We start from the raw sequence: 16,641 nt of genomic DNA, 5'->3' as shown, positions 1-16,641 counted from the left end.
AGAGGTTTTAGCAATGGACATCACTTTGGCTGTAGAGGTTCTTGTAATGGACATCACTTGGGTTGTGGAGGTTTTAGTAATGGACATCACAGGGTTTACAGAGATTCTTATAATGGGCATCACTCGGGTTGTAGAGATTCTTGCAATTGACATCACTGGGGTAATAGAGGTTTTTGTAATGGACACCACAGGGGTCATAGAGGTTTTAGTAATGGGCATCACTTGGGCTGTAGAGGTTCTTGTAATGGACATCACTGGAGTCTTAGAGGTTCTTGTAATGGACATTATTGGAGTCATAGAGGTTTTTGTAATGGACATCACTGGGGTCGTGGAGGTTTTAGTAATGGACATCACAGGGGTTACAGAGGTTCTTATAAAGCCCCATACACACTATCAGTTTTTCTGCTGAGTTTTTCCTTCAGGTTTACCAAAACCATGTAGTGCAAGGGCCTGCCTGATTGCATACACATTGAAACTCCTAAGGTTTGACCTCATATTATATGGTTTTGGTAAATCGGAAGGAAAAACTCAGCAGAAAAACTGATCGTGTGTATGGGGCTTAATGGACATCACTTGGGTTGTAGAGGTTCTTGTAATGGACATCTCTGGGGTTGTAGAGATTTTCGTAATGGACACCACAGGGGTCATAGAGGTTTTTGTAATGGGCATCACTTGGGTTGTAAAGGTTTTTGTAATGGACATCACTGGAGTCATAGAGCTTTTTGTAATGAGCATCACTCGGGTTGTAGGGGTTCTTGTAATTGACATCACTGGGGTTACAGAGGTTCTTATACTATAATGGCCATCACTCGGGCTGTAGAGGGTCTTGTAATAGACATCACTGGGGTCATAGAGGTTTTTGTAATGGACATCACTGGGGTTGTAGAGATTCTTATAATGGACATCACTGGGGTTGTAGAGGTTTTTGTAATGGATATCACGGGGGTTGTATAGGTTTTTGTAAAGGGCATCACTTGGATTGTAGAGGTTCTTGTAATGGACATTACTGAGGTCATAGAGGTTTTTGAAATGGACATCACTGGGGTTGTAGAGGTTCTTGTAACTGAGGTTACAGCGATTCTTAATATGGGCATCACTCAGGCTGTAGAGGTTCTTGTAATGGACATTACTGGGGTCGTAGAGGCTTTAGTAATGGACATCATGGGGGGTTACAGAGGTTCTTATATTGGGCATCACTTGGGTTGTAGAAGTTCTTATAATGGACATCACTGGGGTCATAAAGGTTTTTGTAATGGACATCACTGGTGTCGTAGAGGTTTTTGTAATGGGCATCACTGGGGTTGTAGAGGTTTTTGTAATGGACATCAGTGGAGTCGTAAAGTTCTTCTAGGAGCAGGAGACCACATGTTATGTTCAAAAACATGTTAAAAATTTGCTAAATTGCTTGTGTCACATGTGTTGATCCTATTATCTATGGGGTCAAAAATGCTTGATTCTGTCCTAAAATAAAATCATATACTGTGTAGTGCGAGAAGGGGCAGTAAGATGCTCAGTTGTGAATTGGCACTATTGATTAAACTGGGAATCTTCATGTTGAGTGTTATATTGTTTGGGGGAAAATGCAACAAATTGCTTTGGTGATAATGGGGGCTTAAGGACATTTGAGAATGAATAACTTCACAGTACAAGCAGTTTGAGAGGTCAGTGATGGCTCATTTTAAAGCTCTTTTACTGGCTGTTAAGAATATGTCAATTGTTTAATGTCCATAGTCTGGGAGGGGACTTTGATATCTAAAATGTCATCATCATGTTGACATGAAGGGGGGGGGGCAAGGAACCAGGAAGTCAAAATATAAGAAGATTACATTTCAGCTTCACTAACTATCCCCCTTTAAAATAGTTATATGGTGCAGAATTTTGGAAATGTAACACTCAGCGCCAGTATTAGTCATTTCATGTAACATCGAGCACCGATCTCAGAAGAAGGTTTCCATCACTGTTCTGACTGCCCCATAGCTGGAAACTTTCTGCAAATAGACCATTAAATCTACTTTCAAGGAAAATGTGAGGGCGGCTGTTTTCATTTTTATAAGGACTTTCAGCAAATTTTCAACTTAGCTGAAATATGGACTTACACTCGGCTGATTTTAGTTCTGGGAATGTTTGTGCTTTTCAGAAGCACATTAAAAGTAACACATGGAAAATGGAAAGTGTCCAGTCTTCCAGCAGAGTATTTCAGGAGAGGAGAGTTAGATAGAGGAAGGAGCAGAGTCCTCCGGTAGTGCACAGTATTTCAGGAGAGGAGCATTAGAGATGTGTGGACTCTTCTGTAAAAATATGGAGCCACCCTGGAATGTTTTATGTGTACCCCTCTCCTTATATGCAAGAATTCCCCAGTTAGGAAGAACACCTTTCTTACGCTTTGTATTTCTCTTCTTCTCAGTCCGGGATCTATGACGATGACTTCTACGATGGTGGCTGGTGCGCCGGTGAAACGAACAAGAACCAGTGGTTGGAAATAGATGCCAGGAGACTAACCAATTTTACTGCAGTCATCACACAGGGCAAGAACTCAATATGGACGTGAGTATACCACACAGCTCTGACACACTGAAACCCTAATGCCGCGTACACACGGTCGGACTTTCCGACCGAAAATGTGCGATCGGAACCTGTTGTCGGAAATTCCGACCGCGTGTAGGCTCCGTCGGACAGTTTCCATCGGAATTTCCGTCGCACAAAATTTGAGGTCTGGTTCTCAAATTTTCCGACAACGAAAACCGTTTACGGAAATTCCGATCGTGTGTACGCATGCTCGGAATCAAGCAGAAGAGCCGCACTGGCTATTGAACTTCATTTTTCTCGGCTCGTCGTACGTGTTTTACGTCATTGCGTTCTTGGCGTTCGGACAACTTTGTGCGGCCGTGTGTATGCAAGACAAGTTTGAGTCAACATCCGTTGGAAAAAATCCCATGGATTTTGTTGTCGGAATGTGCGATCGTGTGTACGTGGCATCCTAGATTGTAAGCTCTAACGAGCAGGGCCCTCTGATCCCTCCTGTATTGATTTGTATTGTAAGTGTACTGTCTGCCCTCATATTGTAAAGCACTGCGCAAACTGTTGGCGCTATATAAATCCTGAATAATAATAATAATATTTAAAGTACCTACAGGACCATTCTGGGGACAGGTCCATAGTCTAATGTGACCATCTGCCCCAGGGCCCATTCACACTTGTGTGCACAAGTTGCTACTTGGTTCGAAAGGTGTTTTTTAAAGTGGAACTGATATTTTCTGGGTGGGGGTGGGCTCTTGTCTTTTAACGCTGAAGACTTTCAGCAGTGAGCTTGTTATATTTCCTCCTTCCCGGTCCCCCCTCTGTGATGTCACCATTAATATCAACAACACAACCATTGGTCCCTCCACATGCCAGGGTCCTGGGTGTAATCCTTGACTCTGACCTCTCCTTCAGCCTCCATATCCAATCACTGGCTAAATCCTGCCGCCTTCACCTCCGCAACATCTCCAGAATTCCACCTTCCTGACTAATGACACCACAAAGCAACTCGTTCACTCCGCGATTATTTCCCACCTTGACTACTGCAACTCTCTCCTTAATGGCCGACCCTTACACAGGCTCCTCCCCCCTTCAGTCTATTATGAATGCGGCTGCTAGACTAATACACATCACTAACCAATCCGTGACTGCCGCCCCTCTCTGCCAATCCCTTCACTGGCTTCCCCGACCCCACCGTATAAAATTCAAAATGCTAACCACAACATACAAGACCATTCACAACATCGCCCCCCCATCTACATCACCAACCTCATCTGCAGATATCGCTCAAACCGCCCCCCCCCCCGCTCCTCCCAGGACCTCCTGCTCTCTAGCTCCCTTGTTACCTCCTCTCATGCTCACCTTCAGGACTTCTCCAGAGCCTCTCCCATCCTCTGGAACTCCCTGCCCCAGTCTGTCCGATCAGCCCCTACCCTGTCCACCTTAAGGAGATCCCTGAAAACTCACTTATTCAGGGAAGCCTATCCCACACCCACCTAACAACTGTCCCCGAGTCACCCCCATCAAATCATTCCCCACATCTATTACCTTTTGTACCACCACCCCTTCCCTTTAGAATGTAAGCTCCTCAAGCAGGGCCCTCCTGTCCCTTCTGTATTGGACTGTACTGTAATTGTGCTGTCCCCCCTCTACATTGTAAAGCGCTGCATAAACTGTTGGCGCTATATAAAATCGACAGAAGAGACAAGTGCAGCAATTTCAGAATTAGGGCAAAATCAGTTGATCCCCTAGCAATTGGCCAAGGCAATCACCTGGTAAATAAATTTAAGAGCAGCCCTGCCTAAGCATCAGGGTGCTACACCTGTAAAGGCAGAAAATTGTTATTTTGGAGCTATCTTCAAGATGGTGGGTTTCAGTGAGGGTTAGGGTTGGGCCATAGTCAATCCTTTCTGCTAGTGGATAAAAAAAGACCCCTTCTTATGCCCCGTACATACGATCTGGCTTTCCGACAACAAAACCGTGGATTTTTGTTCGAAGGTTGTTGGCTCCAACTTGTCTTGCATTCACACAGTCACACAAATGTTGGCCAACAATTACCAATGTGGGAACGTGGTGACGTGCAAGACGTACGACGAGCCGAGAAAAAAGAAGATCAATAGCCAGTGTGGCTCCTTCTGCTTGATTCCGAGCATGCATGAACTTTTGTGCGACTGACTTTGGTGCACACGATCGGACTTTCTGACAACAAAGTTTTGTTGGCGGAAAATTTGAAAACCTGCTAGCCAACATTTGTTGGCGGAACGTCCGACAGCAAATGTTTGATGGAGCGTAGTCATAGTTAGTAAGGTTGAATAAAGACACCAGTCCAACCTGAGTGAGTATCTACATTTGTCCCTGTCCCTGTACATTGCACACTCACATCGGGCCCTACCCTCAAGGAGCCCACAATCCAAGGTCCTCATTCATATATTAGGGACAATTTTGGACAGATGCCAATTAACCTACCTGCATGTCTTTGGATTGGGAGGAAAACTGGAGTGCCTGGAGGAAACCCACGCAAGCACAGGGAGAAAATGCAAACTCCAGGCAGGTAGTGTCATGGTCGGGATTCGAACCAGTGACCCTTCTTGCTGCTAGGTGAGAGTGCTAACCACTACACCACTGTGCCGCCCACATGGTGCTTTCAGCCAATAAGCTCAATCCAACATTTCCCATTGGAAAATCCGACCGCGTGTACGCGCCATTAGAATACAACAGTTGTCATGTTGTTTATTGAGTATTTTGTTTTAGTTATGTATTATTTGTTAAATGTTCCAATGAGTTTAAATAAAGTACTACTGAGGCCATTGCAAATTTATGAATCATGATCATGTATTAATAGGGGTTCACTGGGGGGAGGGGGGTAGTTTAAGGGATGAATCCAGCAGTCATGTGAAATTTATTTTAAAATGACATTGTCTCATATGTGCTATATGGTTTCCTTTCCAGGGATGACTGGGTGACATCATACAAGGTCCAGGTCAGCAATGACACTCACAAATGGAAGACTTGCAAGAATGGGACAGAGGATGTGGTAAGTGGATGAATCCCATGTGGTTGGTTCATTGTCTTATGGTGGCTCTATGGCTGACAAATGATTACATCAATATTCTGATCAAGTCTAGCAATTGTACCCCAACAAAGCCACTGGTTAACTTTGATATTATTCCCCCAGTTAGAACACACACAGCCAGAAGCATAGCAATTTCTCCATTATTTCACGGCTCAGAGGAACAGTCTAGGGCAGTGATGGCAAACCTTGGCACCCCAGATGTTTTGGAACTACATTTCCCATGATGCTCAACTATGCTGTAGAGTGCGTGACCATTATGGGAAATGTAGTCCCAAAACATCGGGGGTGCCAAGGTTCGCCATCACTGGTCTAGGGGTATTTTTTTTAGGTTTTATTTGAACGTAGAACTTTAATTGGGTGACAGGGCATGAGGTACCAAAAACTGGAGAACTGAACATTTTGAGGACTCTTCTTTAGCTTGCTCAGTTACACAAAAATGTCTCACTGAATCTGGAGTAGAGCTGTCTTCCCAATGGACTGAATAAAGCCACTAACTTCCAGGACCAGATCCATTACTCCCATGGCCACAGGATCATCAGTTGCCTCCTTGCCCGATATCCCCTGGGCACTCTCCAGTGAAAGAGACACAAAGTCACACCACCATAGGACAGCTGGACACTTCTTCTCCAACTTCCTCCTTGTAATCTCTCCAGTGACCTTCTCTAGACCCAAACAAACTCCAGGGCTATGCTTTTGTGAATAGCCCCCATGGTACCAGACTACATCCTCAGGTGACAGCCCCTCATTTCGGCTTCAGGAACTCTCAGCAAAGTAGGCCTCCGGCCAGCCCAACTGGGACCTCGATGAACCTCAGGCACATGGCTGAATTCCTAATGTCACTCCAGCAACACTAATGCCCCATACACACGGTCGGACATTCCGACCACAAAATCCATCTGATTTTTTCCGACCACAAAACCCGTCTGATTTTTTCAGACGGATTTTGGGCCAAACTTGTCTTGGCATACACACGGTCGCACAAAGTTGTCGGAAAATCCGATCGTTCGGGAACGAGGTGACAAAACGTACGACGGGCAGTAGCTAATAGCTTTCTTCTTTTAGTTTGTTCTGAGCATGCGTGCCACTTTGTCCGTCGGAATTGTCTACACACGATCGGAAATTTAAAGGATCGGATCACGTTGTCGAAAAATTTTAGATCCTGCTCTCAAACTTTGTGCCTCGGAAAATCCGATGGAAAAAGTCAGATGGAGCCCACATACGGTCGGATTTTCCAACAACACGGTCCGATTTTCCGTTTTCTGTCGGAGAAGCCAATACCTCCCACTGATAGAAGTGCACATGGTGGATAAAAAACAGTCAATTCCCATTCATTGACAATTGACAGTCCATAAATTGTTGCTTGTAGTAAACTTCAAATCACCAAAAGTGAGGTAAACGTGACTCTCTGCGTGCCACCCCCACTCACCGGTAATCATTGCCTCTCATTTCTGATTGGCAAAACCCGCTTTATACTCCAATCACATCACGGATTAACAAACTAGTTCCCGAATGCCACTGGTTGATCCTGCCATTTCTCCATTTCCTGGCGTCTGTGAGTAGCTTCAGCCTGCAAAAAAAAACTGCTGCTCAAGTAACACTGGGAGGTGGTGGCTTCTCTATCCAATTACTTTTGGTTAAGTGCTGCTGGAGTGACGTTAGAGATTGTGTATTTTTCACTCTGTGTATGAATTGAATCAATGGAGATTAAGGGGTGTGTAAACCCTTGTGTTTTTTTCACCTTAATGCATCCTATGCATTAAGGTGAAAAAACTTCTGTCAGTCACCGGCCCCCCAGCCCCCCTGTTTTATTTACCTGAGCCCTGGAATTTCCAACGGCGAGGACATGCTGTGCATCTCTCCGGCGTTCTCTGCACTTGATTGGATAGATTGATGGCAGCGCAGCCACTGGCTCCCGCTGCTGTCAATCAAATCCAGTGATGCGGGCGCTGGGTGGGCGGGGGCCGAGTCCCACATTCGTGTCTATGGACGCAAATTCTAGATTTGGGAGCATGCCCGCAAGCTACCCCCCCCCCCCCCCGGGAGAGCACTTCTCCTAGGGGGTTGTCTAATGTGGGGAGGAGCCGCGAGTGCCAGCGGGGACCCCAGAAATTGAGGATTGGGCCCACTCTGTGGAGGTAAGTATGATATGTTTGTTATGTTAAAAAAAAAGCTTTACAATCACTTTAAGCAGCAGCTGCCTTGAGTTATAATTTATTTTATTGTGTTGATTTACTTACTTCCAGGAGCGCACAGTATTGAGACGATTTGCAATATGTTTATGTAGGACATGTCAAGATAGGTTCCACCTGCTGGTGGTGCTGTCGGACATTTGGCTTACAGTACTGATGTCCACCAGCGGGTGTCTCCTGGCAGTCTGGAACTATCAGGAGAGGTTTCACCTGCTAGTGGCACTATCTAATCCTGGGGTTGCAGTATTGGCATCCACCAGCGGGTGTTTCCTGGCAGTGTGGAGCCGACATTATCTCCTGTGATCAGGCGTCACCTGAGCCTGCTTGAGAGGACAAACGAATAAGCCTGGACGGCAGGATTTTAACCCAATAAAGGTGTTGTATCGGAGTGCTGCCGTCCAGGCTTATTTGTTTGTTCTCAGGTGCTCAGGTGCAGGCTCTGCTGGCATCAATCAAGGGTGTGTATCATTTGGAACCTGTGCTTTGAGAGCGGCCTTTCTTTTTCTACACTTGCCTTGGCATCGTCCTTGCGCCCTGACCTGAACCTATGATCTCTGAACCTGGCCTTGTTTCTGAACCTGTTACCTTAACCCTGTGCCCTGTACCTGAACCTGACCCTCCTGTAACCCTGTTACCTTTACCCTTGCCCTGCAGCCTGATCCATCCATCCTCTCCCTGTCCTGTTTGCTCCCTGCCCCCATCTGCTGATCTCCCGTTGATGACCCTGGCCTGGCTACGTTTATGATTCTGGTATTCCCCATTTATTGTATACACCTGTCTGAATGTTGTTATTTGTGGGTCTCTGTTTGGTAGCAGGTTTGTTGTGCACTGTGTTGTATTGGAGGTGTCTAATAAAGTAAGTGAAATATAAATACAAATGACTCCACTTTACATACGTTTGGTTTCCTCTGCTGCTGTCCAAGCATTCTTCTTCACACCTGATTCATGAAAACATGGCTCAATTACCAGGGCAGCATATAGCCCCCCCCCCCCCAGGCTGTGATAACCTCAACAGGGGGGAAAAAAATACTGAGTATTTATACACACTCCCAGTCACCATCTGGGAACCTCTCCCCAGCGATTGGCAAAAGCCGCATAAATACTCAGCTGCTGTTTAGACTCTCCCTGCCCACTATCTTCCAGAATATTTCCTGACACATAGGGAGAAGCAGTTAATTCTGCAGCCAATGAAGCACAGAATAGATCAGAACAATTACAGTGATTTACGGTGAGCCAGAGCTAAATTTGCTCAGCAATGAAATGCAGCTCCATTGGGTACAGTGACCTAGAACCAAATGTACGTAACCTAGCACCTATCTAGGAGGGTGCTACGAGCATGCGTTAGATTGATTTTGCAGGATCAAATAAAAAAATAAAAAATATAATATTTTGTAATATTATATATCACAGTTCCAAAGGAGAAAGTTTAGTGTCCTCAAATTGCTACTAATGGTTAATGGAGTATCCTACAGAGTAAGCAGCCTGAATATTTATGGGACTTCGGCCAATCCCCGGGGTGGTGTGCCCAGAAGGTGATGGAAGAGCCCATAAATAGGCTGGGGACTGAGGCAGAGGCAGTAGTGTTCCTGGGTCCGGTCCTGCTGGAGGATACCCCTGGGATGGGATTTCTGAAGGTGCCACCTAGAAGACATCAAGGACTCAGCTGAGGCTTCAACAAGGGGGTGGGGGGGGGCGGGGTTATGTGGCTATTTACAAAAGCATATCCCTGGAGTTTGCTTGGGTCTGGAGAAGCTCACTGGAGAGATTACAAGGAGTAAGTTGGAGAACACATTATAAAATATACGACACATAATATCGTATCAATGAAGTGAAGAATTTTTGGAAAGTAGGGACTTTCAGGAAGCCATGGTCTGGTAAAACCGTGTGTTTCCATCCCTAGGGACTTTGAGTGATACCATGATTTGGTAAAGTCATGAATATCCATCCCATTATCATAAAGGAAGAAATTATATAAATATACAGAACACCGCATACTTATACAGAAGAGCAATAATATCGTATGATGTGTGGAGCAGTTTATTGGTTTTGAAATATCCGCTTCCGACTAAAGTTTACACAATAAAAGTAATGGGATTCATGTTGAGGCATGTTCCTACTGATTTAGCCCACCAAAGCTTTACTTGTAATTGAAACAGCATTTTCATTGTTAGACTGACCCTCTAATATGAAGGCAACATAAGAGCTTCCACCTTATATCAGCTGTTCGAAATTTATGGCGCAGAGAAAAAAAGGATTCATTTTGAAATATATATCTCAGTTTTAGGAGCCTGTGGCCAAGATGGTCTGAACAATAGCTGATTATAGACTGCGAGGTTCTGGTTACACCGAAGTCTGTTTTCAATTTGTTTGTGGGCGAGCGCGCTGTGTATTCAGATGGAGCCGGGATAAGGTGGGAGGGGGGAGCTCAGTGTGTGATTTGGTCTCCTTCCCTGGCTGGAAGTCTCTGGATTTCTGCTCCGAGTTATTCCAATTTCTGCTGAACTTGACAGTTCCCAATGTGGCCTCTGCCAACGGAGCTTATGTAAGAGTGCCAGTCAATCGTGTCCTTAAAGAGGAAGTAAACCCTGATGGGTTTACTTCCTCTTTGATTCCCTGCAAAGGTAAAACATAATGGACTACTATGCATCGCATCGCATCGCATCGCATCGCATAGTAGTCCATTATGTGTCACTTACCTGACACAGGAGCCAGCGAAGTCACCGCTGTCCCCTGTAGTCCTGCGCATCCATCTTCTCAGTGGGGTCTCGCTGCTCCGCCACTGTCATTTGGCGAAGCCGCGATGACGTCACTCCCGCACATGCGCACGGGAGCCGCCACTCGCTCAGTGTGCCTGCTCGCCGCTGTCAACGGCGCATGCGCCATAGACAGCGGTGCCTGTCTTTCGGAAAATATCTCCTAAACCGTGTAGGTTTAGGAGATATTTCTTGGACCTACAGGTAAGACTTAATCTAGGCTTACCTGTAGGTCAAAGTGTGTTGTAAGGGTTTACAACCACTTTAAAGACTCATAGAAGCAGAATATCAGTGTGTCTTAATGTTTTACAGTACAACTTTACATTAAAAGGGAACTACAGGTAAAATAAAACATGACATACACTCACCAGCCACATAGTTGCATAGTAGGTGGGGGTCGTAAAAAGACACAAGTCCATCAAGTCCAACCTATGTGTGTGATTATATGTCAATATTACCTTGTATATCCCTGTATGTTGTGGTTGTTCAGGTGCTTATCTAATAGTTTTGTAGCGCCGGCTCCTGAAGAGCACGCACTATGTGTTTTTTTTCTGTTTAAAGTTCCTAAAACCACAGTTGGGTTTTAGGGTCAATTATACCAAATTATGGTTTCAGTACCAGTCTAGCTGGATTGCACTGGGTTCTGCTTGGCCACAGGTGGCGCTGTCACTACTGGCAAGCGTGAGAACGCAGTTTAGCTAGGCGCATTGAGTGCCATTCTTTCTCGGGAACCAGCCCAGTGGGAGAGGGTACTTAAGGTACTGACATCACGTGCTTCTGGGTTCCGGTCCAGAAGATCTTTCTGTCTGTTTGGTCCTGGTCCTCCTGACCAGCCCCCATGGCCCTCATGGCCTGGGGTGCGGATCCATCCAATTCCAAGTCTCGGGGATGGCTAGCCCGAGGCAAAGTAACTGGAAGGAGGATTCAAAGGTGGTCCGGTGCCATCTCATCTGTGGAGAGGCCCAGGAACTGGAGAAGCAACCAGGAGAGGACTCTTCGGGAGAAGGCTACGCTGAAGGCTGGCTCCTCAGAAAGAGCCTGGAGGCTCAGTTGAAAGACACCAAGTGAATCTACACTCATACGGTATCGCCGGACTGGCTGCGAGATACTGGTACCGTATGATGGCTCTCTAAATTTATCTACATCCTTCAGTTACAAAAGAAAAGAAAAAATGTAGCGCTAAAAAATGTGAAGTAAATCAGTGATGAAATCAAAAAGAGTCCATACGGTATCGCCGGACCGGATGCGAGATACTGGTACCGTATGATGGGTCTCTAAATTTATCTACATCCTTCAGTTACAAAAGAAAAAAAGTAGCATCAAAAAATGTAAAGTAAATCAGTGATGAAATCAAAAAGAGTCCACTAGAAGAACATCTAGATGGATAATGGGCCACCAAGACTCGGAGATCAATCCTGCACAGGGGAAGCCAACAGTCGACTGTACTTCGAAGAATAGTAAAATCCAAACAGGTAAATATGGTTAAACACTCTTACCAGAGTTGGTGGACCTGTATGTCACAGTATCGCCAGACCGGCTGTGAGATACTGGTACCGTATGATGGCTCTCTAAATTTATCTACATCCTTCAGTTACAAAAGAAAAGAAAAAATGTAGCGCTAAAAAATGTGAAGTAAATCAGTGATGAAATCAAAAAAAGAGTCCATACGGTATTGCCGGACCGGCTGCGAGATACTGGTACCGTATGATGGCACTCTAAATTTATCTACATCCTTCAGGTACAAAATAAAATAAAAAATGTAGCGTTAAAAAATGTGAAGTAAATCAGTGATGAAATCAAAAAGAGTCCACTAGAAGTCCATCTAGATGGATAATGGGCCACCAAGACTCGGAGATCAATCCTGCACAGGGGAAGCCAACAGTCGACTGTACTTCGAAGAATAGTAAAATCCAAACAGGTAAATATGGTTAAACACTCTTACCAGAGTTGGTGGACCTGTATGTCAGTGACACCAGATCTTACACGCATGGAACGAAAACCACTTGGAAAGCAGGTTATATGTATATGGTCCTTCATCGGTATCGATCGTCTGGGATGTCCAGCACCCCCGAACACAGGTACCAAAGAGGTCCGAATGTATATTTCTCGGAATGGTCAATGCATTCGTGGAGCAAGTGTCATGTAAAAAACATAAAAAAGACAAGTTCCCAATGGTGTAGATCCAAAAATAAGTGTTGGCGTTTTTATTTGCAAAAAAATACCAACAAGATTATGACAACAAGGCATAAAAAAATGAAATAAATAAAAATAGTGATCACATAGTTTAAAAAGCAATATGGGGAGCATAAAAAGTGGCCCTTTTATCCTTCAGTTACATCAAGTCTGTGGCAGAGACTTTGTTCAAGTCTTCTATACGCAAAGTCTGTGGCAGAGGCTTCGCTTTATTCAAACACTCTATCGGCTGCTGGGCCGTGGCAGTTCTTTGGATTTCTATAGTGAGAGACTTCCAATCTTTTACAGTTCCAAGAGTACCTGAATTTCCTACCTAACCTTCTACCCTTCATTGAGAGACTTTTCTGTCTACTTGTTGTCCAATAAATATACTCAAAGTGGATCCAATGTCAGTCTCTGCAGTTCTTTGGGCCATCTACCTCAGGAACGCCCTAGACCAGTGATGGCGAACCTTGGCACCCCAGATGTTTTGGAACTACATTTCCCATGATGCTCAACTACAATGCAAAGTGGATGAGCATCATGGGAAATGTAGTTCCAAAACATCTGGGGTGCCAAGGTTTGCCATCACTGCCCTAGACACACAGGAGGTCAAGAAGGTAACGGTAAGCCCAACAAAACCAGCCGCTCCTTTGGGGGTCAGTGCTACAGTTTCTTGAAACGATTGATGCCCCCCGCTGAGACCTCCGCCTGTGGAAGGGAATTCCACATCCTTGCCGCTCTTACAGTAAAGAACCCTCTACGTAGTTTAAGGTTAAAGCTCTTTTCTTCTAATTTTAATGAGTGGCCACAAGTCTTGTTAAACACATAATTAGGTACACCTTGCTGGTACCGGGTTGGACCCCCTTTTGCCTTCATTCTTTGTGGCATAAATTCAACGAGGTATTGTTCAGAGATTTTTGACATGATGGCATCACGTAGTTGCTGCAAATTTATTGGCTGCACATCCATGATGCCAATCTTCCGTCCTATCACATCCCAAAGGTGCTCCATTGGATTGAGATGTGGTGAGTGTGGAGGCTCATTGGAGAACAGGGACCTCATTGTCCAGTTGGTGAGATGATTGGAGATTTGGGACATGGGGCATTATCCTGCAGGAAGGAGCCATCAGAAGATGGGGACACTTTAGTCATAGAGGGATGGACATGGTCAGCAGCAATACTCAGGTAGGCCGTGGGGTTTAAACCATGCTCAGTTGGTATTTCAAAGTCACTTAAATCCCCTTTCTTCCACATTCTGATGTTCGGTTTAAACTTCCGCAAAGGGTCCAGTGAGTTTATATGATACAGTCTTCCAGTCACATTAACACAGCAGTATTTGCATTTCTTAGGACCCCCCATAATACAGTTGTATTTCCTGCTCACCCGTTCAGTAGATCCATTTTTTTCCCACTTCCTGTGAATGGGTGACAACGCTGTTCTTTCTGCAGTGAAATCACAGCAGTGTTGTCACCCCATGGACAGGGTTGTCTTAACCTAGCCCTACACTATGTGAACTTTGGCTAGTTCCTGATGAACCAGCCAAAATTCACTCTGTGAGTAGCAAGTGGAGTGGCGTCCATTAAGGGTGCACGAGCGCCGCCCCCTCTCTCCAGCCACCCCCCTCTGTGTAGTATGGATAGATTCATGTATTGCATGAATCTATCCATGGGTGCTGTAGCCACCCCCTATTCAGGCGTTTGGCCCCTTTTTGGATGCCAGGCGCCTGAATTACAGCTGCAGGGGGTGTTTTTGATGAACCTGATTGAAGCCATAGGCTCTAATAGGCGCAAACCATTGCGCTCTCAGTCCACCCAGGTGTGCTAGCAAAACAAATAAATATCTGCTTTGCTAACACAGAACCGCCTGTCAGCCAATCAGGAGGCGCAGATGTAATACCGGTCACCTGATTGGCTGAAGGCAGAGGTGATCCCAGTGGCCGCCTAGCAGAAAGGGAAGAAAACGTGCACGGAGGACACAGGAGCCATTGCCGCGCTACCCGTCCCACTGTGGGCAAGCAGGCGGGGGGGGGTACAGTGGCTGCATTTTATGGGCACAGAGGCTGCAATTGATGGGGCACAGTTGGCTGCATATGATTAGCACAGAAGCTGTATTTGCTGGGCACAGAGGCTGCATATTATGGGCACAGTTGGCTGCATATTATGGGAACAGTTGGCTGCATATTATGGGAACAGTTGGCTGCATTGGCTGGGCACAGAGGCTGCATATGATGGGCACAGTTGGCTGCATATTATGGGTACAGTTGGATGCATTTGCTTGCTACAGATGGATGCATATGATGGGCACAGTTGGCTGCATATTATGGGAACAGTTGGCTGCATTGGCTGGGTACAGAGGCTGTATATGATGGGCACAGTTGGCTGTATATTATGCATACAGTTGGATGCATATGATGGGCACAGTTGGCTGCATATTATGGGAAAAGTTGTCTGCATTGGCTGGGCACAGAGGCTGCATATGATGGGCACAGTGGCTGCATATGATGGGCAGAGCTAAATTCAGTTCCTCTAATCTTTGCTCATAGCTGAGCTCCTCCGTGCCTCTTATCAGTTTGGTTGTCCTTCTCTGCACTTTCTCCAGTTCCCCGATATCCTTTTTTGAGAAACTGAACTGCATATTCCAGGTGAGTTCTTACTAATGATTTGTATGGGGGGGGATGGGGGGGGGAATTATATCTCTCTCTCTGGAGTACATACCTCTCTTAATACAAGAAAGGACTTTACTCGCTTTGGAAACCGCAGCTTGGCTTGGCATGTTATTATTGAGCTTATGAACTACCAAAACCCCCAGATCCTTCTCCACTATGGACCCCCCCAGTTGTACTCCCCCTAAAATGTATGATGCATATTCTTAGCCCCCAAGTGCATAACATTAGATTTATCAACATTAAAGCAAATTTGCCACTTAGTTACCCAATAAGAGAGAGCATTGAGGTCGGCTTGTAAATTGGAGACATCCTGTAAGGCATAGCTCAGTGTCATCTGTAAAGACAGTGTAGCACTGACCCTCGAAGGAGCTGCTGGTTTGATTGGGCTTACCATTACCTTCTTCTACCAGACACGGCACCCAACCACCTCAGAATCCTTCTTTAGTTTCCTTGCCTCGGGCTAGCCAGCCCCGAGACAATAAGTCAGGTGGATCCGCACCCCAGGCCATAGCCTTCCTGGGGGCTGGTCAGGAGGACCAGGACCATGGAGTCAGAACATCCTTCTGGACCGGAACCCCGAACCATGTGACGTCCGCATCTTAAAGTGGGATGCCCCTAAAAAAAAAAATAATAGTAGTCAGCAGCTACAAATACTGCAGCTGCTGACTTTTAATAATTGAACACTTACCTGTCCCAGGGTCCAGCGATGCGGGGGAACAAAGCCCTCCCTCGTTCCCCGCTCTGCTCACGGTGCCGTCGTTCGTGCTGTGGGCACCCGGCTGTGGCTTCACAGCTGGGCACCAACTGCGCATGCACGAGCGGCGCAGGGCGCCGTGATACGCGCACAGTCATCTGGGACACGTGACAGGAAAAGCTGCAAAGCTTTTATCAGGTGGCAATTTCTATGGTTGGCTACTAAAAAATAAGCAATATTGTCAAAAGTATTGGGGTGCCTGCCTTTACACACACACATGATCTTTACTGGCATCCCAGTCTTAGTCTATAGAGTTCAACATTGAGTTGGCTCACCCTTTGCAGCTATAACAGCTTCAACTCTTCTGGGAAGGCCGTCCACAAGGTTTAGGAGTGTGTCTATGGGAACGTTTGACCATTCTTCCAGAAGTACATTTGTGAGGTCAGGCACTGATGTTGGATGAGAAGGCCTGGCTCACAGTCTCCTCTCTAATTCATCTCAAAAGGTGTTCTATTGGGTTGAGGTCAGAACTCTGCGCAGGCCCGTCAAGTTCCTCCACCCCAAACTTGCTCATCC

At 45.8% G+C, this 16,641-nt stretch overlaps 1 protein-coding gene across 2 annotated transcripts in view; it reads left to right on the top strand.

The window, feature by feature from the left end:
* Positions 1-16,641, top strand: part of LOC143975800 (inactive carboxypeptidase-like protein X2) — a 162,703-nt gene that overhangs the window by 57,428 nt on the left and 88,634 nt on the right. For both annotated transcript variants that reach the window (XM_077478340.1, XM_077478339.1), the window contains 2 exons: positions 2,405-2,544; positions 5,467-5,551. In XM_077478340.1, the coding sequence (XP_077334466.1) occupies positions 2,405-2,544; positions 5,467-5,551 (225 nt within the window). The remainder of the gene's footprint in view (positions 1-2,404; positions 2,545-5,466; positions 5,552-16,641) is intronic.

The sequence above is a fragment of the Lithobates pipiens genome, unplaced genomic scaffold, assembly GCF_037356315.1.
Source record: "Lithobates pipiens isolate NorthernLeopardFrog02 unplaced genomic scaffold, aLitPip1_a1.2 Scaffold_13, whole genome shotgun sequence".
NCBI lineage: Eukaryota > Metazoa > Chordata > Amphibia > Anura > Ranidae > Lithobates > Lithobates pipiens.
This window is presented reverse-complemented; position numbering and strand designations above follow the sequence as displayed.